The sequence below is a fragment of the Peromyscus californicus genome, unplaced genomic scaffold (genome assembly GCF_007827085.1).
Source record: "Peromyscus californicus insignis strain IS unplaced genomic scaffold, ASM782708v3 Scaffold_5__1_contigs__length_169319896, whole genome shotgun sequence".
Lineage (NCBI taxonomy): Eukaryota > Metazoa > Chordata > Mammalia > Rodentia > Cricetidae > Peromyscus > Peromyscus californicus.
Genome location: NW_026294573.1, coordinates 3,941,509 through 3,963,724, shown reverse-complemented (window position 1 = coordinate 3,963,724; position 22,216 = coordinate 3,941,509). Strand labels below are relative to the sequence as shown.

General features: G+C 52.7%; 1 protein-coding gene across 8 annotated transcripts in view; it reads left to right on the top strand.

The window, feature by feature from the left end:
- The window catches only part of Nphp4 (nephrocystin 4), a 91,725-nt gene that overhangs the window by 18,770 nt on the left and 50,739 nt on the right, over positions 1 to 22,216 (top strand). For all 8 annotated transcript variants that reach the window (XM_052718739.1, XM_052718736.1, XM_052718740.1 and 5 more), the window contains exons 4-9: positions 2,882 to 3,054; positions 4,734 to 4,798; positions 5,830 to 5,985; positions 10,173 to 10,309; positions 13,737 to 13,918; positions 14,467 to 14,593. In XM_052718739.1, the coding sequence (XP_052574699.1) occupies positions 2,882 to 3,054; positions 4,734 to 4,798; positions 5,830 to 5,985; positions 10,173 to 10,309; positions 13,737 to 13,918; positions 14,467 to 14,593 (840 nt within the window). The remainder of the gene's footprint in view (positions 1 to 2,881; positions 3,055 to 4,733; positions 4,799 to 5,829; positions 5,986 to 10,172; positions 10,310 to 13,736; positions 13,919 to 14,466; positions 14,594 to 22,216) is intronic.

Sequence of the window (22,216 nt, the reverse complement as noted above, 5' to 3'; positions counted from 1 at the left end):
CACTGCGATGATTTATTAATCTGTTTACCCCGCCAGGGAGGAGCCTTGGCCAGTGCGTGTGAGAGCTGTGACACGGTGGGTTGAGAGCTGTCTCTTCTGCTGACAGTGACTTTCTTCACAGGGGATTTTTATGGGCTTGACTTTTAATCACGCTGTTTTAGTTGACACTCAGAGTTTTCTCCTCAGCATGGATGATGTTGTGTTAATTAAGTTGCCCTGGTCTGGAGGGCTGTTCACAGGTATCACTCAGCTGTGTGCTGTCTGGGATTTTGCCCAAGCCTTTTGCATGCTAGGAAACTGGGGCAGTGTGGGTGGGGGTTGCTCCTAGGCACAGATGATCCAGAAGAACAGAGGTGAGCATGTGTCTGTGTGTCCATCCTAGGAGGCTTTTGCTTCCCCAGTTTCCCAAAGCTGTTTGTTCCTGAGCAATGCAAGCATTTCCATAGCTGCCTAATCCGCCCTTTGAGCCTTGAACTTGTTGAAGGCTGATGTGTTTCCAGGTTCCTTATGACTTCTCTAGCATGGTCCCCACACTGGAGGGACAATGAGTGATGTTTGGAAAAGAGCTCATTCTTAGCTGGGAGTGGGGCTGCTGGACTGAGCTCGGGTTGTCCTTCCGTGTGTTGCGATCAGGCTGGCTCTCTGATGGAAGATGCCGGGACCGGCTAAGATGAGAAAGCTGTTTTTGGCATTTTTCTCCCCTTCCTTTTTTTCCAAGGCAGTTGTCTTGGTGGCCACGAAAGGCAGGGCCTCAGTGGTGTAGTATGCTTGTCTGTGGTTTTTCCTTGGACTTGCCCCCACTGGTCCCACTGCTCAGGTGGAGCAGTTTCAAGGTGACCTCCGAGCTGGGCTCTGCCTCCTGCTTCCTCTGAGAATTTAAATGTTTGTTTTACTGCCTGAAGAGGAAGAGGGCAGTGTCCATAAAACCAGTGTGCACAGGTGTAAATATACAGGTGAGATAGTGACGGGCCCAGCGGCCCAGCAGGGCTCTGCAGACAGCGCGAGTCTGGGAACCTGAAGCATAACTCTGTCTCAGCCCAGCCACCTGTCAGCTCTAAGTGGTCATTATTTCATCATTTTGCAATAAAAGATAATAGAATAGCGATTTATAGTTGGTGGCTGATGTTTTAATGTATCCCTCTGTTATCCTGGCTGACAGTCTGGGATTACAGTAACCACTTTCTGGGTGACACCGTGGTAATGACTCCTTAATAGGAGTGATAGCCCGAATTTCAATCACATGGCACTGGCCGCCCTCTGCCCTGCCTGGCACTGTCTGCAGGGGGTGTCTTTGTGCTCAGCTGGGAACTAGACACCCAGACACTAAAAGATGGCAGCATATGGAAGCCAGCCCAGGGCTACTCTTCAGGGTGTGGACGTGAGGCCCTGTGGTTGGCAAACCCGACCCCTCGCTCCACCTCTGTCTCTTATGCTTGTGATGGGGTCAATTAGAGCTGAAAACAAGTGCATTGAACTGAACCAGGTGTGTGTGTGTGGTGTATGTGTGCCTCAGCTGTCCTGTCTCTTTCCCTTGTGTGCCCTCACCCACCCAGGGACCAGAGATTTCCCATTTGCACTCTGGGAATAGGAATGTTATAAATGGAGGAACTTTCAAGATGAAATTTGCTATTATATACTAGGTTCCAAGAATCTTTTAATGAAAAGATGTCATACCTACTTGGTGGTACAAGCCTGTCCTTTGGCACTTGGGAACTTGGAGGCAGGAGGATCAGGAGTTCAAGGTCATTCTCAGCTACATCATGAATTTAAAGTCAGCATGGGCTACTGAGACTTCTGTCTCAAAAAGCAAACAAAACAATAAAACAAACAAAAATGGAAAGCTAGCTCATCAGTTAACGGGACTTGACCCAAGTCAGTTTCCAGCACCTATGGCTCACAGCAATCTGTAACTCCTGCTCCAGGGGATTGGATTCCCTCTTCTGGCTTCTCTGGCCACCTGCACTTGCGTGCACATTACCCTGCCCCATACACATGACTGAGAATAAAATCTTTAAAAAAAAAAGAAGAAGAAGCTCTCACCTGTGTTCAAGGGCCTTAATACCCCATGCCCTCCCAACCAGATCTCAGGTGATTTTCACTATAAAAGGCACCGGCTGTGAGCTGTGCATCCTTTCTTAGTTTAGAGAAGGATAAGAATTCTTGGTTGAAGCACATTTAGTTTGGATGGAACTTCATAAAACATACACATGAGGGGCGGGGTTAGAGTCAGCATGCATTCTAAACTGTGATCCAATGCTGTTGTGTTAGCTAAGGCTCGGGTTGATTGTGCCCAACAGTGTTGTGTGTGTGTGTGTGTGTGTGTGTGTGTGTGTGTGTGTGTGTGCATGTGTGAGTAGGCATGTTTGTATGTGTGTACACATATTTGTGTGGGTGTATACACATGTGTCTGAGTGCATTTGGCAGCCTTAGGTTGATACTGGGAATGTGACTTGGTCAGTTTGAACCCCAGGCAAGGACGTTGAACTGAACTGGGAAGGGATGATGGCTCTTCCACCGTCCTCACTGAGGCAGTCCCTCAGTCAAATCTGGAGCTCACTGATATGGCCAGTCTTGCTTTGTGGATTCCATCTCTGCTTTCCAGGGCTGGAATTACAAGTGGGACGTCACACCTACCTGGCAGTTCCATGGGTTTCTGGGATGTGAACTCCAGTTTCCACACTTGCACCTCCCCAGCGTGTGAAGGTTTTGTCCTGATGCTCTGCTCTCCTGCCTCTCAAGGGCATCGGGTGGGGCCTGAGGCTGTGGTGTGCCCGTGACAGGATCTGGGGAGGAGAGCATCTGCACCCCTCCCTACCCGCCCCCCCTCTTTCTGCGCCTTGCCTGTGGTCACCTCCGTCAGCAGTCTCTGCTTCTCTTGCAGCCTTTCTACTTCCACACGACCTTGAACCACCCGAACATTGTGGCTGTGGTAGAAGTGGTCGCTGAAGGCAGGAAGAGAGACGGCACCCTGCAGGTGCTGTCCTGTGGGTTTGGAATTCTTCGAATCTTTGGTAATAAGCCGGAATCTCCCACCTCTGCTGCCCAGGACAAACGGTACCTTCTGTGTTCTCTTTCTTTTCTTCTCTCTCTCTTTTTAAAGATTTAATTATTTTTATTTTATGTATATGGGTGTTTTGTTTGCAAGAATGTCTGTACAACACGTGTGTGTGTCTGGTGCTAATTCCAAGTTAGCCAAAGAGTTGCTCTTTTCTGTGGAATGAGAACCAGTTTTGGGTGAGTGTCGGGTTGGATACGGTTTGTACATAGGCCCAAGCCCTGACCTGTCGCCTGTTCTGTGTGGGATTTGCGACTGCCCACCCACTCATCTGTGCACGAGAGGCAGCCGTGTGACATTGACTTTGTAGTAGTCATCACTCAGCAGGTGACAATCGAGTGCCTGCTACGCACCAGGCTGTTTTGAAACTGGATGCACCGAGACAGATAAGCTCTGTGCCATCCTTCCAACCAGGGTTCAAGTTCACACTGCACCTCTAGATCTGAGTTTCTCAGTGTTTGAGCTGTTCACTCAGGCCTGGTCATTCTTTGCTGTGGAGCCATCTTGTGCACTGTGGGATTCTTGGCAGTGCCCCTGGCCTCCACCAGTAGATGCCGGGAGTAGTCTCTGCCCAGTGTGTTAACTAGATATACCCTGCAGACATTGCCAGACACGTGCATGGGAATGCCATGCCTGGGTGAAAACATGGCTCCAGTAAGGGGGCTGGATAATGTCTTCCTGGGGCTTCTCAGGCTGTTTCTGTTGCTTTCTAGCTTAAGGTTATAATAATAATAATAATTTTTTTTTCAAAAATAAGGAAGAGAAAATTTTATTAGGAGAACACTCAAAATAAATATGGCACAAATGCACAAATAATAAAACCAGCCGATAAGTATTCACCAAATGTGAATTAATTGATTTTGCTTATTTAAAGATCGTTATACCCCTTTTATATGAATCACACTTTACAAGTAAGCATAATGGGTTTTTTTTTGTTTTTACTCACAGAATATGTCTCAAGCCCCTAGTGGATACAGAAGCCAGAGATGATAGGAAAACACATTTTCAAAATAGTACAATTGTGTTCTTTTTAACTTTACTCCAATAGCCAAAGACAAAAGCATGGATAAACAGGCTTACTATATTAAATATTATTAAAATAGTAACATATAACAACTGAGTAAAGTCAATGTAATAAAATGTATACATATAAAATATTGCACAAAGAAACTCAACATGAATAATGGCCTAGGCCACACGTTTCCATTTATATTAAGCTCTAGAACTGGAACAAATAATTTTGAAGAAAAAAATTATTATTATTATTATTATTACTATTATTATTACTATTATTAGTGTATGTATGTGTGTGCGTGTGTGCCTGCCATATATGTGCACCCTTGGAGGTCAGAAGAGGGTGTCAGATCCCTTGGAGCTAGAGGTTACAGGTGGTGTGAGCCTTCTGACATGGGTGCTGGAAATTGAACCCTGCCTCTGTGGAAGAGCAGCCGGCACTGTTAACTGTCTATCCATAGGCCGCAGCTTCTTGCTTCTTGGGCTGCAGGTCTGTGGGGCTTGTTTATCACAACATGGCGGGCTGGCGCTGCCCTCGGCCACCTATGTTTGTGCAGCAGATATGACCAGGAACATTTAATAGGCTCTGGGCAGTGGGTTCCCAGGAACTGTCCTGGTCATGAGATATGGGCAGTTGACACAGTTTCCTGGTTCTGTCTTTCAGGTTGAGGCTGTATCATGGCACCCCTAGAGCCCTTCTGCACCCGCTCCTCCAGGATCCCATAGAACGTAAGAGCCTAGCCTGGTCTTGGCATGTATCTGGAGCTCCCGACTTTCCTGAGAGCTTTTCACCTCGCCCTATCTGGTTGACTTTCTGCAGTGGTTCTGGTCCCTGTGTTACGGGCTTGGCGTTGGTTCTGTAATGGATGGAGGAGGAACCTGCCTCTGCCTCTGCCTCTGCCTTGCACTCCTGTGCCTGCCTCTTGTGGGGCTGCTGCCTGTAGGGCTGTGGCTCAGGAAGTCAGCTTGAGCATCTTCTGTCTCCCAGCCATGCGTGGATGCGTGGAAATCACACAGCTTGTGTTCTGGCTGGAGAGACTAACTTTGTCGGAGTAAGACTTCACTATTGCAGGCCTACCTGGGCAAGGTGATGTCCTGGCCACTTGGGAGGTTGAGGCAGGGGGATCTCTTACTTCTTGGAGTCCAGGGTCAGCCTGCGCAATACAGACAGTGAACCTGTCTTAAGAAATGCATACAGAGCCACAGAGATGCTTGGTCCCTGGAACCCGGGTAAAAAGCTGGCACAGTGGCGCCCACTCATCATTCCAGCAACAGTGAGATGGGAGATGAAGACAGGTAGATCTCTGGAAGCTCACTGGCCAGCCAGCCTAACCTACTTGGTGAAATTCTAGGCCAAGAGAGATCCTGTCTGAAACACAAAGTGGAAGGAACCTGAGGAACAGCAGGTTCCTGAACTTTCATCTTACGCACGCACACACGCACCCACCCACCCACAATACAAACAAAGCCAAGAAACAAGATCCTATCTTTTCAGTTTCAACAGAGAGAATGTGGCTTGGTTCTTTTTGCCTTTATTTCATTTTTGTTTTTTTGAGACAAGGTGTGCTGGGTGTAGCCTGGGTCTAGCCTGGAACTCCCATTCCTCCCGCGTGTGATGCCCCAATGCTGAGAAGACAGATGTGTGCTACGTGCCTGACATTGTTCCTTAGGAAACAAGCCGTCTGTCTACTTGTGGCGTTTGTTCTAAATTTGACTGGAAATACTCTCGCTTTAGCCCATGTCTGGTGCTCCTCCCCCAGAGAGCAAGCACATGACACTGATGGAGAACTGTAGCCTCCAGTATACCTTGAAGCCACACCCACCCCTGGAGCCCGCCTTCCACCTGCTTCCCGAGAATCTCCTGGTGTCTGGTCTCCAGCAGATCCCTGGCCTCCTTCCCCCTCACGGGGACACGGGTAAGCTGCCCTTGGATCTCGCCACTGTGAGTCAGTGACAGGTGAAGGTGGCTGGGCTGCCCACACGTCCCTCAGTGGCTCAGCAGTGTGGCCTGTGGTGTGGTGGGAGAGGAGGTGACAGTGTCATAGCCTCCAGCCTGCTCCCCATCTTCCTGAACCCGTCACTGGGTCCCATCCCTTCTGGGTTCCAGTATCGGGCATTGCCATTGTTACTTCTTGGTTGTCCTGAAATAGACATAGCAAAGCTTACCACCGTAAGCGTTTTTAAATGGGTTGTTCAGGGCCATTAAGCATCCTTATATTGTTAAGATTTGAAGTTACACCAGCAATCCTCATTTAGTAAATTCGGGAAAGACTAAACATTCTTCCGTCTACACTTGACGCTGCAGAGAAAGCCACTGCCAGGAGCGTTGTGTTGCTGGGACTCTGGTCTCTTTCTGTGCGTTCTCTTCAGTACATGAGTGCAGGCGCTCTCCTTCCAGCCTTGGCCCCTTGAAGGCGGGGGAACAGCTTGATCGCAAAGCCAAGCTTGAGACTCAGGCACTTTACTCCAGGGCCTGCACTGTCACAAGACACAGCCCAGAGATGGTTGCTACCCAGGTTCCCAAACCTGCCCAGCCTCCTTAGTCCCCTATGATCGATTCTAGAAGATTCTATCCCCCCTCCAACCCCGTCACTGTGGCTTTTGTGCTTGGGGTCATCTTCCTCGCCTCTGTGCCGAGCAGGGTCATGGTTATGGTCGTGGTCCTGGGCCCTGGATGGGGTGTCTAGCCAGGCCCCTTCCAGGAGTGCCAGGCTCTACCACCCTCCCAGCTCCTGAGCTGCTCCTTGCCTTCTGTGTCGCTGCCATGTAGGGTTGGGTGTGTGTCACTAGGATGGCCCCTCCAGGGTCACCGGTTGTCACCCACCCTTGCCTTGGCTGTGTCGTCTAAGCAGCACATAGTGAGGCCACACTGCAGATTTGTTCTCAGGATGGGCTCCAGCCATAGCGAGTGTGGGTCTCTCTTCTGTCACACCCATGCTGTGACAGCACCCATTCATGACAAGGTTGTTGGCTTGCTCAGCTCTGGAGGGGGCTCCTTGTTGACAGTGTCCCTGCTCTCAGGTCCCTGTGTACCAAACACCTGATCACTGAAATGGCTGTTCAGTCCTCAAACTGTGGCTCACAGTGTTTTCCCATCATTCCTGGGTGTGTGCGGCACACACAGTGAAGGTTCTCAGGTAAGGTGGTGCAGGAAGCACTTCCTTCTTCCCTCAGGACTTCGTCAAGACCACCAGCCACTGGGGATGGCTTCTCTTGGTAGACTGGCCTCTGGTGAACCACCGGAGACTTCTGAGCCCTGTGATCACTTTTGCCAAATGACGGCAGTCCTCTGGGATTGGCTGTTTTGATCTTTGTCAGGCGCGTACAAACATGTGTCCTTCCCAGGAGCAGAGGTGGGGCGTGAGCCGAGGGGACATTCCCAGTGGGTCCCTGGAGTGGCTTGCACAGGGGGACCTTCTGTGGGAACTGCTGTGTGTTTGTGTTGGGGGGACGCTGCTTGCTCACACAGTTAAAGAGCTGAACTCCTGAGAGCAGGAGAGCTGGCCCCGCACCACAGGGAGAGTCAGGGTCCACCCGAGGTGGGTTCCTGAGCCCTCCCTTATTTCCGTCACACTCCTAAAAAGTTCCCTGCTCCTGTAGGCTGGCCTGCTCTCGTTACAGGCCTTCGGGTGGCTTGTCTGAGTGATGTGAAAGGCTGCTGTAAGGGCTGCGGCTCCTTACTGGGCTCTGTGCTGTTTAGCTCTGGCAGCTGGAGCCTCTGTTTCCTGCAGCTGGCCTCCCCCAGGCCCACGCCTGCCTGTGCTGCTGGACATTAGGATGTAGCCTCTGGCGTGGCCCGCTCTTCCCTCGTGCACATCCTGTCTCCCCTGTAGCCTGCCGGAGCTTGGTTTCTCTTCTGGCTGTGGATCCTGAGCAGTCCGTCGTTCTCCTCCATGGCCTTCCCCGTTTGCACTGAAGTCTGTGCAGGGCCAGGCCGGCTGCTTGTCTTTCGTTATTGTGCCTGGTTGTTGAACATTGGAATGTCCCATGGTGTAGAGCCGACCCACCATCTGCCCGAGGTAGTATAAGCCCTTTGAGGGCAGGGAGGATGCTGAGTTCCCCTTCCTGTGTCTGTATAAGCAGATAATGCAGGCGCAGAGTCAGGGTCAGCACTGTGAGAAGACGGGCATGCCACCATTGCCCTCAGCGGGGTGGCGGCCCGAGGTGTCCCAGTGACAGGGACAGTACATGATAGGAGCTGTCCTGAAATGTCCAGTGGACGGTGGCCACAGGAGCTGCTCAGTGTCGAGGAGGGGGTGTCTATTGTCTGACTCCCAGGAATCTGGTGGACAGCACTGTGAATGGCCCCAGGGGCATCAGAACTGCCAGTGGGGACTCAGTACAGAAGGAGTCGGTGTCGTCTTTCACCAGATACACAATCCAGATGTCACCTGTTCCGACCGTGGGTCCTTCCAGTCTGTTGTGGAGTCATGTACTTCCATCTGTGGCCTGCTCTGTGATCAGCGTCTGAGTGGCACACTGCTTGCCAGCGGGTGGTGAGAAGGACACTGTCCTGAAGAAGTGCTGAGGTGGCTCGGAGCCCGCTTCCCTGCCTGCGCCTCTGTGAACGTGATAAATGAATTTGCAGAACATAGTAGTAGTCTGCTTAGTGGAGGGGCGGGAGCAGGGAGTCACAGAAAGGAGGCCGTCACATCTCTCAAATTCCCCTTTTCCGGTTCCAGCCCCTCCGTCCCCTTCTCTCTCATTCTTTGGTCCTGCTTTGCTGTAAGGTTTTGCTCGGAGTGGCCTGAGTGCTGGACGTGCCTCAGGGACCCCTGTACCCACCCTGGGGGCCCTGTGGCCTCCTTGCCTCATCTTCCCAGAGGCTTTATATGGAGCAGCCACATGGCCGCCTTTCCGTCTGTTGTCAGGGCAGCAGGGTCCTCGGGCTGGGGCACCACCTCACCGCTCAGGGGAGCTGCTGAGGGCAGTGATTCTCCCCCTGCCTTCTGGCTACAGTGTAGAGAGGTCCCCAAGTCAGGATGGCACCAGATGCTCACCCAGACATTGCTGGGTGCAGCTTAGCGGTGTTTGCCTACACAGATGAGGCACTAGGTTTGATCCCCATCAAAACAAGTATGCATACTTACACATGTACAGATACATGCACACACGAGCACACACATGCAGTGTACTCATGTGCACACAAGCATGTGAATGCGTCTTCATCAATACTTTCTTTTAGAAGGTTCAGTGCTATCAGACACACTCATGTCGCTGTCTCTGAAGACCTTGGTGGAGCCCAGTGGCAGCTTACCCCACACCTCTGACCCTCCATCTGGAGGCCACAGTGCTCTTCTGATGGCTTCCTCAGCACCAAGTGTTAGCTTGGCTCTTTCTACCTCTCCCCTCCATCCATCCCTCCTCCCTCTCTTCCTCCTCCCCCTCTTCCTCCTCTTCATTCCTGCCAAAAGGAGGGAGTCTAGGCTGGCCTTAGCCTCCTGCCTTAGCCTTCCATACAGGATGTACCACCACACCCAGCCAACTGTCTTTTTTGTCTTTGGAGCTGGTTCCTAAAACCCCACAACCCTCTGTCTAAATGTGTAAGTGATCACAGAAAGCGCAGGAAGAGGTGGAGATGGGAGCAGATGGGGACACAGCGTTACAGCACAGGTTCCACAGGGTCGTGAGAAGTGGTTGGCTGCTTCTCGGGGCCTGGGGAAGACCTCCCTAACATGCCAGGATCCTGCCCTCAGCGCGCACACCGAGCATGCCCCCAGCTACCCTCATCTGCCCTGTCTCCAGGCAGCCCCAGGAGGTGCTTCTGGGTCAGAGAGGAGGGTTTTCTTGTGGTACCAGCTGGCATGCTTCTTCCGGTGTCTGTAGCATGGACATTCCTGCATGCTTCAGATGGTTTAGGGTAAGTCAGCGTGAGAAGCAGTCGAGCTGGCGTCCGCCTGCTGAAGCCGCAGGTGGTAAAGCTGGAGCCCGCAGATGCTGGGTGAGCTTGGTTCAGCGCGCCTCGCCCTGCAGAGGTTCTGGTGCACTGTCTGAGCAGTGCTCTTGCCTGCAGGTCCTGATCACTGTGCCTGAGACTGGTGGGAACATGGCGTGTGGCCTCGCCTGCTCCCCCGAGGACAACATGATACCTCTTCCCATCCAGGTGATGTCCTGAGGAAGCCTCGCTTCCAGAAGCCCACCACATGGCACCTGGATGACCTCTTCTTCACCCTGTACCCCTCACTGGAGAAGTTTGAGGAGGAACTTCTGGAACTGCTCATCAGCGACCACTTCCGGGAGGTATCTCATGTCTCATCCTGCTGCAGCTTAACCTGAACAGAGACGGTGCCACCTGTGGCTGGGCTGGGACAGCCAGCATCTGGTGTCGCTGGGAGTGGGGGTTCATCCTGGGAGGTGAGGTCCTGCCTTTGCCCCTTTTTTTCCTGGCTGAAGAGGGCACTTCTTTCCCTGGATTGCCAGATAAAGTGGGTCTAGGAGGTGCCATTCTCCCAGGCTGCACCTTGAGTAGACCCTCCGGTCTGTAGATGGCGCTGACAGCTTGCAACACTGATGTTCATTTCCAGAGATTGTGAAATAGTTTTCATCTAAAAGTAAATTACCTCACCACATGAGGGAAACAGAAAATACTCTGCAGCTAACAAGGACCTCTGAGGCCAGGTGGCTTATTCGAGGAGGTGACTGGAGGTGACCCCTCATGGTGGTTTCTGTCAGTGTTGTGCTCTCATGAGACACTCTGAGCCCTGCCTGTGTGACACAGCCCTATGAACTCGCGGCTGTGCCCCCCCCCCCCCCCCCCAGAGCCTATGTTGGGAGCATGTGGCTGTTCCTGTCTGTTGCTTCTGAAAACATGGGTTTGTTCAGGTGCTTGCGTGGGGCATTTGGGGGATCGCCTTGGGCAGGGGCGTTGAAGTGGCCATCACGAGGGCAGTGCATGGAGCTCACATGTTGGCCTCACTCAGGGCCGAGGCTCACCCCACCACAGGATGCACTGTGGTTCTTTCTCCAGTCAGCTTCCTGCTGCTCTGACAGCGGGCCCTCTCACATACTCTGGCAGCTTGTTCGTGTACCAGGAGAGCCTCGGAAGCCTTTGCAGTTGGGGGGCCCTGTCTCCCCTTTCTCTGAATCATTGCCCAGCTGTCCCAGCTGTGGTTAGAGTGGCCAGCCAAGCCCTGCAGTGTGACCACTGCTCCGTCCTGCCTGGGCCTGCATGGCTTCCTCCTGCCCCTTGGATGGCAGCCACGTGGAGACTCCCTCCTGCTGGGAGAATGGTTGCCCTTGTCCATCCTCTGAGCATAAAGAATACCGTGGGCAGACCTTCTTGTCCCCTCTTCGGGCCAGCGGGAGTCTTCACCTTTGAACTTTGAAACAGAAGAGAACACTTTCATCACGGAGGGTGAAAGGCTGTGTTTCCCAAGCAAACCCGCAGAAAGGTGTAGGGTGCACCAGTGGGTACGCTGTGTACATGCGTGTGTGTGTGCGCGCGTGTGTGCGTGTGCGTGTGCGTGTGCGTGTGCGTGTGTGTGTGCGCGCGCGCGCGCGCGCGCGTTGGGGAAAGGTCTCTTCCTGCTGTGTCCCTCCCTCCCAGGCCCCAGCTTGTCACCACCCTTAGATGTGCCTCTGGACAGTGTCGTCCATCTTTTCCTCTGTGTTGGTTCCTCTTGCCCGTGGCTCTGTGGTGCCGTCCACCAGCAGTTGGTGTGGCTCCTTTGCTCACGCTGCTCTGTTGTGTTCCTCGGTGTGAGTGTCCTGTGACGTATCCGTCCGTCCTGATGGATGTATGGGCCTTATTAACTTGTTGGGGACATTCTGTTCATATCTGGGCAGTTACACAGCAGGGTCTTGAGTGGGAAGAAGACCTGCAGGTTACAGGCGGTTATCCAGGGGCTAGCTGGTAGTGACACTCTTAGGTCATAGCCTTTGCCCTGCGCGTGAATCCCCTCCACGGTGACTACAGACCTGGCTTTGGGTAGTGGGCGGTAGCAGGTTTGATGCACACAGAGGCTTAAACACTTGTAATTCCTCAGGTACAGATGCTCCTGAGCGTGAGGCTCGTGGAGCCCAGCTGCCGTCACTGTGACCAGCCTGGGCTAACTCTCCTAGACTGTCTAGCATGGAGGTTGCTGAGTGTGATGCCAGGGTAGAGGTGGTGCTGGGCAGAGCCTGCTTGCTCTACCCAATTTCCAGAGGCTAACCCAGTCTTGGTGCTAGGTCTGGAAGGCTATGGTGTTCCGGTGGCACCTTCCTTGGTTGGTGGCTGTGAGTGGGTCTATGGCTTTTGTTGTAGGATGTGGTGGACTGACCCTCTAAGGAGGTGTCCTTTGCTGTGTTCTCAGGGGTCCCATAGAAAATCTTTATTTACTCTGGTCTGGGTGGTCTTTCAGAAGCATGACTCTAGCTGGCTCTGCTCCTGTTTATGACCCTCTGTGGGCTCTCGCTTCTCATGAACAGAGATCCAGACTCATCATCCTATGGATTTCCTTTCACCTTCTACCCTCACTCTGAGCTGCCTCCTTGGGCTACCTCATGGGCGTCTTGGCCCACCCTGGGCCTCTGGACATGTGCTCACACCTTCCTGCAGGTCAAGGTCAGGCCTCTCCAGAAATCACAGCTCCACTTTCTCTCATATCCACTTCCCAGGGGCACCTGGCCCTCTTCTCTGTTTGGGGATGTTCTCCGTCCCCTCTTGGGAGCATCTGCCCCGTGAGGATGGGCTGTCTGTTCAGTGTGCCATGCAATGTGTGTTAGCTGTGTCTGACATAAGCTGTTCAAGTGGTGACTCCATTGGTTCCCGTTGTATCTGGATGAGGGGCTTTTGACGCTACAGCAGGTAAGCGAGAGGGCTGAGCATGCGGCTCAAGCAGGGCCCACTTCCTTCATGCGGTTCTGACGCCTTCTGACTTTGCACAGCAGGTGGAGGGAGGGAGGGAAGGCAGAAGAACAGCTCTGTCAGGCTGGACAGTCGCACAGATACTGTGGAGGGATTTTACCGCCTTGGTGTCTTCCTGTCCACGTATCTCCACTGTTTTATTTTTGTTAACCGAAGACTAGCAGGCCGAGATTTGGCCCATTCAGCTTGATTAAATGGGCAGTGAAAAGAAGAAAGTTCAAGGTCAGGGAGTAAAGATGATGTAATTTCATAAACACTGAAGTCAGGAGGGACACCTGTCTGTTTGCAAGGGTGCCGTGCGTTTCTCCCTAAGCCGGGAGGGACACCTGTCTGTTTGTTAGGTTGCCGTGCGTTTCTTACTAGGATGGAGGTCTGTGGTGTCCAGCCATGGCTTTGGGGCAGACTCCATTTCTATCACCTTGTGACTTGTTGCCTGAGCCTGCATACTCTTCCCACCCCGCTTCCTCCTGAAGGACAGAGTGGAATCCAGGTGTGTTCCTTCCCTGCGTCCCTCTGCACCATTGGGGTGCTCATCTCAGGGAGGCGGCTCCCAGAAGGACCTGAGGTTCATGCATACGAGGTGGCTGCGTCCTGAGAATTGTCAGCTCAGCTGTCTGTGTTTCAGTGTATGCTGCCTGGGGAATACCTAATGTACCTCGTGTGCCGTGGCCTGTGGTCATCACTGTGTCCTGCGTCTGTCCTTTGAGTGGGTTCATTTACACTCAGTGTCGCTCCTCCACCGTGACCCACCCAGTCTTCTCTGGCCACTTCCTTCCCAGCCACACAGGATTCATTCTCTGTACCCTGTGTCTCTCGTAGGGGGTCAGCCTGCTGGATGGCAGCACCCTAGAGGTCCTGGAGAGGCGCCTGCACGTCTGTGTCCACAACGGCCTGGGCTTCGTGCACAGGCCACAGGTGGTTGTGCTTGTACCCGAGATGGATGTGGCCTTGACGCGCTCAGCAAGCTTCAGCAGGAGAGTCAGCAGCTCTTCTAAGAACAGGTATCTCCCCGTGCCAAGGGGCTGAGGTGAGGTGAGGACGTGGAGCATGCAGTGTGGGCTTGCTTCGCGGGTGCCTCTCCATCACACTCATCAGGCAAAGCCCCAGGGTTGTACACTTGGGAAAAGCCCCTGTTTTTGCTGTGACAACTTTGGGCTAGTGCTTTAGACGCTCCCAGCTGAGGGTCTGAAGAGCTTCTTGCACACCACCTGGATGGGCCTCACGTCCTACTCCGTGTTGAATCCCATGTGCCAGGCCCCATGCAGACATCACTGTGGGATGTGCAGAGGTCAGCTGTCACACACGAGCTCAGTGCTGGCCGGCCCCTCCCTCGCCTCTGTGCCACTCTAAGTGACTTGACTGTCTCCCCTGCAGGCTACTTCTGCGAGTCTGGAGGTGTCGCCAGTGGTAACCAGAGTGAGCACTGTGGGCTGAACAGAGTGGGCCCACTGTGTCCGGAGCCCCTGGACTGCTCCTGCTCACTGTGGGGAGGGGCACAGTGGGGTGGGAACCCGTGTTCCAGCACCGCCTGGTTTGTGTTTCCGACCAGCTCTGGAAACCAGGCTCTGGTTTTGAGAAGTCACTTGCGACTCCCGGAGATGGTGAGCCACCCAGCATTTGCCATCGTCTTCCAGCTGGAGTACGCGTTCAGCAGTCCTTCAGGAGCGGACGGCAGTGTGAGTGTCCTTTGAGTATCGGCTTTCAGAGGTCAGCTTTGTGCTGAGGGGGGCCTGGCGGGCACCCGTGTCTCTTCTGCAGTAAACGTCTAGGTGGGGCTGGGAAGCAGCCTCGCATCATCCTCGTGGGGACCGGACGTTCTGTGATGGCGGGACGCGGCCCAGGAGGCTTCATGCATCGTAACAGCTTTAATTCATAATTATTGAACTGGTGATTATTTTGAAAAATGAAGCCTCTTTACTGTGTTTTTCATTTGCTATTAAGTGTAGTAAAGTTCGAATCTGCATGAGTGATAAATGGCTTTTTATAGTGAGCTTTGCGTGCATCTACATCATAATTAAGATAAGAATTTATAGTGTTGGTTGAGAGGTGCAGTGGGTAGACAGCTCCCATGTGGACACAGATTCTCTGGGAAATGGATCATGCTGTTCTTAAGATTCAGTTTCTGTTTGGAAAAGGCCGGATCATCTAACAGCTTATGCAGTGGAAGACTGACGGGACGCGGTGGCAAGGGCCTTCATTGCTGGCCAGTTTTCTGAAGAAGCCCACCTGCCCTCTGTGCTCTTGATCTTTCCTGCTGCCGAGCTGACTCCCACGTCTTCTGCTCACACCAGGCCTTCCTGGGGTCAACCACAAGCCTTGGTCATTTTAGTGACCAGTTTATCACTTGCTGCCTGCTTGTCAGCAGGTGTCTTATCTGAAATGTGCTCTGCAGGTGCATGTGGGTGTAGGGTACCCCAGACGGGCTGTGGGAGAGCCGGCCTGTGAGGTGCTGCGAGGCAGCAGGTGCCTGGCCCAGTGCGACCTTAGCACTTAGGAGGCAGAGGCAGGAGGATCAGGTGTTCAGGGCCTTCTTCAGCTGTATATGAGTTTCTGTCCAACCTGGGCTACATGAGACCTACCCACGGCATAGCCTTGTCCACAGGCTCTGCTGGTTCCACCGCTGCCTCTGGAACTGTCACCCTCAGTTACTCATCTGGGACGTGCGTCTTCAGTTATTTATCTGGGAAGTGGACTTGCTGCTTCCTTTTCTCTCCTCTGGTTATGGATGTGTGAGTGTGCTGAGGCGGGGGCATGTCTGTGTGCACATGCGTGAGGCGCCTCAAGTTGACCACAGGAGTCTTTCTCGATTGCTCTCCACTTTATTTATCTAGCAGAATCTTTCACTGAAGCCAGAGCTCAGCAGTTCTGGCTAGTCTAGCCAGCCCACCCACCCCGGGGGTCCCCATCTCTGCTTCCTAGGTGCTGGGGTGACCGGTGTCACCATGCCTGCCTGTGCTGTTGCCAGGCTTTTGGGGACACAAGCTCCTGTCCTTGTGCTCAGCAAACGCTTCGTCTCTGGAGTCATCTCCCTACCCCCCGAATGTATTTTATTTTTTATGGAAAACTGACACGTAGACGGGGTGCAGAGCAGCACGTGACGACCCTCGTGTCCGTGTCCCATCGCCAGCTCTGTGTTCGCCGCTCTGGGCCAGTCTCGTCTGTTCTTTCTCCCAGATCACATGTCTGTAAAAACTGCCAGCCATCCCCAAAGATGGGCTCAGCTCCTCACCATGGGCGCCCCCACTGCGTGGAATGGTCAGCCTGGACGGACACTTCTCTGCCGCTCATCCCCGTGGTCACTGAAAGCTCCGCTTTGATCTAGCAATAAGATTCCCCACACAGTGTCCTCACCCAAGCCAGGCACCCCATGTTTTCCACAGTGGCTTTGCTGTGTTCTCTTGTCCCTTGTGCCAGGTTTCTGGCTTGCCGTTGTGCTTCAGAGCAGGAGCTGAGAGCCGCAATCCCCTTTTGTGAACGGTGTATCTTCAAATGGTCCATCCAGATGGGGGGAGGGGGGAGACGACCATCTGGGTCAGGGGGAGCACCGACTGAAAGTCGAATCCATTTCATTCCCAGCCTTGAGCACTTGTTCATTATTAAAAACAAACTGGCAACCGAAGCCCTGTCAATGTATTTTGTGTTTGGGGATAAATTGGGTTTGAGTTGCCCAAGAGGCAGTGACCAGGGAGATTGCATCCTTGACAGAATTCAGGGGATGGTGTACCGTACAGTCCCCTTGGAGCTGCCTCATTGTGAAGCTCTGAAGTGTGCAGCTGTGGTCCCCAGGGTGTTTGCCAACTGACCGAATGATGGCACACACTCCCCAAAGCTTGGGAACGGAGTGAGGGCCCAGCTACAGACTTTCCAGGCAGGCCTCTGTTGTGTGTTCATTCAAGGTAACTGTGCCTTCCCTAGGCTTGTAGGAATGAAAACATTGCTTTGAGTGGTGTCACGTGACAAGGTAGTCCCTCCCCAAACTGCTAAGGAGTTAAGTTCTAGTTTGTTATTTATGTATTTACTGATGTTCTTTGGTTTGACAGAGACATGAGCACATGCTGTGTGTGGTGCTGGTCTGTAGGCAGGCCCGTCTCCCGGCTGTCTCCCGGGTGATCTTTGTAGTGCTGGTACTGTCGACTTTGTATTACGTTGGCTGTAACATAATACCTCATGAAAGACACTGGAGGGGGAAAGTGATTATTGACTCCTGGTTTGAGCGTGCCCATCGCGGTAGGAAAGGCATTGTGGTGGCAATGGGTTGCCCGGATGGCTTCAGGAGCGCGAGTGAGACTGCTTGCCCACATCCATGGACCAGGAAGGGGAGGGATGGATGTGCAGTCAGCTGCCTTCTCCTTTCCCCTTTTATCCAGTCTGGACCCAGCCCATGGGTGTGTGCTGCCCACATTCAGGGTAGGTCTCATTGCCAGTTAATCCATTTGGAAAAGTGTGCCACAGGTATCTTTTGAATTTCATTTGTGATTTTGTACGTGAGTGCATGCACACACACACATGTGCATGGTCGTATGTGGAAGTCAGAGAACAGCTTTGGGAATTGGTTCTCTCTTTTCACAGTGTGGGTCCTGGGGTTCAAACTCGGAATGTCAGCGTAGGTCACAAGTGTCTTTACCTGCTGAGCCACCTGGCTGTCCCCACCAGGTGCTTCTTAATCCAATCAAGGTGAGAACTGCAATTAAGCATTGCAAACTTAACTGGGGTTTGTTTGGGCCCGTGGCTGAGGCTTCTGCCTCTGGCCTCTCTGCAGCTTGAGGCCCTGGTGATGGATGGAACCTGATTGTTTGTTCACAGGCCAGAGCCCAGGAGCACTTGCCTAGTCTACATCTGTTCCCTCTACCCAATCATTGTCGTTCATAGAACAGGGGCGTGGCCCCCACCCAGGCCAGATGGAGCCCTGGGTGTCAGAGCTGCCTGCTTGTAGCTCCCTCTGCTCTGTTGAGTCTGAGTCTTTGCTAAACACAGCTCACATTTCTTCTCGTCTCCTTTTTTTTAGGTGAGATGAGATTTGTAGCCAGGGACTGCCCTGGAGGTCCTTCTGTGATGGGCCTGTGTTTTTAGAAGATGCCTGTTTGATTTTCTGCTTAGCAGCAGTTGAAGGGCTCTTCCTTTGGTTGACTCCAGTCCCTCACACTGCATCTTTCTTCTCTGTCACTCACTGCTCAGAATGCGTGTCTGCAGAGAGCGCCTTTACATCCTGTGTTCACCCTCCCAGTGCCGCTTTTCTGAACCCTGCTTCCCTTGAGAGCACCTTACCTCCCTGGAGTCAGGAAAAGCCAAGGACCCCTGGACCTGGGAGTCAGTCAGGTGACCAAGAGCCTGTGGCCCTACCCCCCATGGCTGTGCAAACACATTGTGCCAGGCATTGTAGTAAGACTCCGTTTTTATGTGCATGGGTGGTGTGCTTGCCGGTGTGTATGTATGTTTACATATGTGTGCTCCTGTGTATGGGGGCCTGAGATTGGTGCCTGGAGTCTTCCTTAGTCATTTTCCACTCTATCCCTTGAGGCAGGGTTTCTCAGCTGTGACGAAACACCCTGACTAAAAGCAACTTGGAGAAAAAAGGGTTTATTTGGCTTACACTTCCACATCACAGTTTATCATTGAAGGAAGTCAGGGCAGGAACTCTAGCAGGCCAGGAACCTGGAGAGGGGAGCTGATGCAGAGACTCTGGAGGAGTGCTGCTTCCTGACTTGCTCTTTATGGGATCCTCAGCTTGCTTTCTTATAGAACCCAGAAACAAACCCTAGGGTGGACCCACTCACAATGGGCTGACCCCCTACATCACTTACTAATTATGAAAATGCCCTACAGGCTGTGCCTACAGCCTGATCTTGAGTTATTTCTCCACTGAGGCTTCCTTCGCTCAGATGACTCTAGCTTGTGCCAAGTTGACATAGAACTCGCCAGGACACTCACCAGTACCTAACTTGCCAGCTTGCTCCTGGGATCTCCGCCTTCTGAAGACAGGCCTCCACGTCCACCCTGTTTACGTGGGGTACTCTCGTCTCTGCAGCAGTCCTCTCCCCAGCCGCTGTGTTTGTAGTTTTTGACTTTTTGTAGTTACAAATGTGGATTTTGACTGCTTCCTACTAGATTTATCCATGGGCATTTTGTTTTCCATGCTGTTGTTCTGCGCGTGACATTTTCTGTCCTTTACATCTAACGTAACTGCAGTGCTTGTGTGGACAGTCATTATTTTGAATAGGTGGCCAGTTCTGCATGCGGCATCTTCACGGACTGTGCCTTTTCCCAAGTTAGACTGCGTCTGGAGGAGTGGAGTGGAGCAGCTGGTGCCTGGGGCCCCGCGGTGACACCACAGCATGGGCAGAGCCTCAGGTTTCAAACACTCCTGTCATGATCTCTCACATCTGCTTACTGTGGCTCTTTTGCCCGCTGCCCATCCTTGTGCGCGCACACACGTGTGTGTTTCTCTGCTCACCCTCCTCCTGCCGTCTCTTCAGCCTCGTCCTCCTCTCCTGCTTCACTTCCCGTTCAGCTGTAACCCCTGAGTGAGAGTTCCCGTCTCCTACGGCCCCTGCCTGCGATGGCCTCCTCCTGCTCCTGTCTCCTGTGACCTGACCAGGGATGAAGTTCTTGTTAGGTGCTGCTTCAGCAGGCCTTGTGGAAGGCCAGTGCACAGGACCTCACTGGGGAGGGAGAGGGAGCAGGAGCAGGACCCAGTGCTGCCCATGCAGCTGGTTCTAGGTGTCTATGCAGCTGCTGGGCCTGACTCAGCCTTCACGGTGGCGGCCCCACCCGTCACCTCACAGTCACCTCTGCAACCAGGACAACCTCTCTTGCTTCTTTCAGCCCCACAGGCTGACGGAAAGGACCTGGAGTTTTGCTAGCCTGTTAGCCTATCAGGAGAGTTGTTCTAGGCTGTGGAACTTGCTTTCATTGCTCATGTATATGACTAAAAATAACTACTGTGCTTAGTTGAATGAGCTGAAAATATTGCCTAATAAATGATCATGGTGAGTTTAAGTGACACCTCATATGCTGGGTCACACATGGGAGAGCAGATGACTTTAATTATGGGTTGTTAGGCTTCCTTTGCCGATGTGAACGTGTGTGAAGGGAATTAGCTGGCGGTCGCTGCCGAGTGCACTGTGCCTCTCGTTTGCGCTAGGTTGCAGCGTGTAATCGATGTTGCTTGGTCGTGGACCCTCTGCTGGAGGGCTGGCGGGGAGGAGGGGTGAAGATTCATGCTACCACTGCCTGTTTGCAGGACTTGTCACCTCGGGTCTTAGCCTTGTGAGGTTTGTCTCAGGGGCCCAGAACTTGAGGCCTTTTGGAGGAGCGGCAGAAAACACATTTTTTAAGGTGATGTCTGGACTCAGGCTGTCCGATTCCCTTTGCGCTCTTCCGGGTGGGCAGTGGGCCTTGGTTTCCCCTTCTATGCTGCTTGTCTGGTTCTCACATCTGCCCTCTAGGTGCGGGCTCTGGGTCAGAGTTCAAAGGGCAGAGCCTTCCCCTCCCACCATGAGCCAGATTGCTCAGGGTCCTGGCTGGGGTCTGATTGTGGCCTCTGCAGTGGCCTTCACAGTGCCCCACACTTTCTTGTCACTTTCCTTAGAGGGATGAGGACCCTTAAGTCACTCTGCTTTGTGTGCAGAGGATGTCTTGAATGTCATTCCTTAGGTGTTAGCTATGACTTGGGGTGTGTGTGTGTGTGTGTGTGTGTGTGTGTGTGTGTGTGTGTGTATGTGACAGAGAGAGAGCTGAGAGAGAGAAAGGTGTGTGTGTTTGCATGAGTGTGTGTGTGTGAGAGTTGTGTGTGTAAGAGGTGTGTGTGTGTGAGAGAGAAGTGTGTGTGTATGTGTGTATGTATGTGCATGTGAGAGAGTGAGAGGAGAGAGAGAGAGAGAGAGAGAGAGAGAGAGAGAGAGAGAGAGAGAGAGAGAGAGAATCAGAGAGTCTTTTGCTGGGCTGGCAGAGCAGCAAGCCCCAGGATCCCTGTGTCTTACTCCTCAGAGTGGGATTACAAGGATGGGTTACCATGCCTGGCTGTGGGGGGTTTTTTGTTTTTTGTTCTTTTTTTTAAAGATTGATTTATTTATTTATTATGTATAAGTGTTCTGTTTGCATGTGTCCCTGCAGGCTAGAAGAGGGCACCAGATCTCATTACAGATGGTTGTGAGCCACCATGCGGTTGCTGGGAATTGAACTCAGGACCTCTGGAAGAGCAGCCAGTGCTCTTAACCGCTGAGCCATCTCTCCAGCCCTTGTTTTTGTTTTTATATTGGTTCTCGAGATCAAATTTAGGGAAGCACTGACCTGACTGAGCTTCTCCCAGCACAGCCCCCTCTCCGCTTCTTGTGTCTTCTCTCTGTGATTGGTGTGATGTAGGGAGCATTCAGCGACAATCGGCCATGGCTGTTTGTGTTCAGCCAAGGGCTCCATGTGGTCCTAAGCATCAAGGCTTCCATCCCTCTGGGCTCATCCCTGTCTCTGGAATTGGCCTCAGTGGCAGCAAGTGTGAGCACTGTCCGGATGGCTCTTCCCTCTACCCAGACAGGACGCCACTGTCACTTTGTCTCTGCCAATGGGGCAGGAGGGCCCAGCAGATCATGCTCAGAACTATGCATGGTGATCTAGGCAGCAGAAAAGCACCCTCAGCAATCATCTGAGGAGATAAAGCTCCCGAGGGAACAAGAGGCTTCAGCCCATCTCTACTCATGTTAATCTGAGGATAGCCGCCAGGGACCGTGTGAATCCCTGGGGCTGCCCAAGTCCCAAGGCTGCTGTCTTAGAGTTTGTTTTCTCACACCTCTGGAAGCCACAGCTTCAGTCAGTTCCACTGGGCACAGCGAGGTGCAGCAGGCGCGTTCCTCTGGGAGAGGCCGGTTCCTTGCTCTTGCAGGCTAGTCCTTGGCTTCGTCTGCCTCCCTCTCCTCTCTGCTCCACCAGCACATTGCTGTCTCTGTCCCCGCATGTCTCTGGCTCCATCCTAGATTTCTTTCTCGCTCTTACCACACTTGTCATCGGCTTCCACGTAGCTTGGCTGCCCTGGGATGAGTTCATCTCACGATGCTAATCACATCTGCACACACCCCATGCTCCAGGGAGCAGGATGGGACAGATGTTCTGTGAGCTGCCACTCCCCCCACCACTGGGACCTTGGGCTGCAGCATCTCTGGAGGTCTGTGTCAGAATTCTGTCTGTGGCTTTGCTGACCCTTCAGTTCCACAACACACCCTGGCTCATGACCTGTCTATGCTCCTTTGGTTTTTTTATATTGTTCCCTACAGTTAAAAGTCTAAATGAAAACTATTCACTTCAGAGTA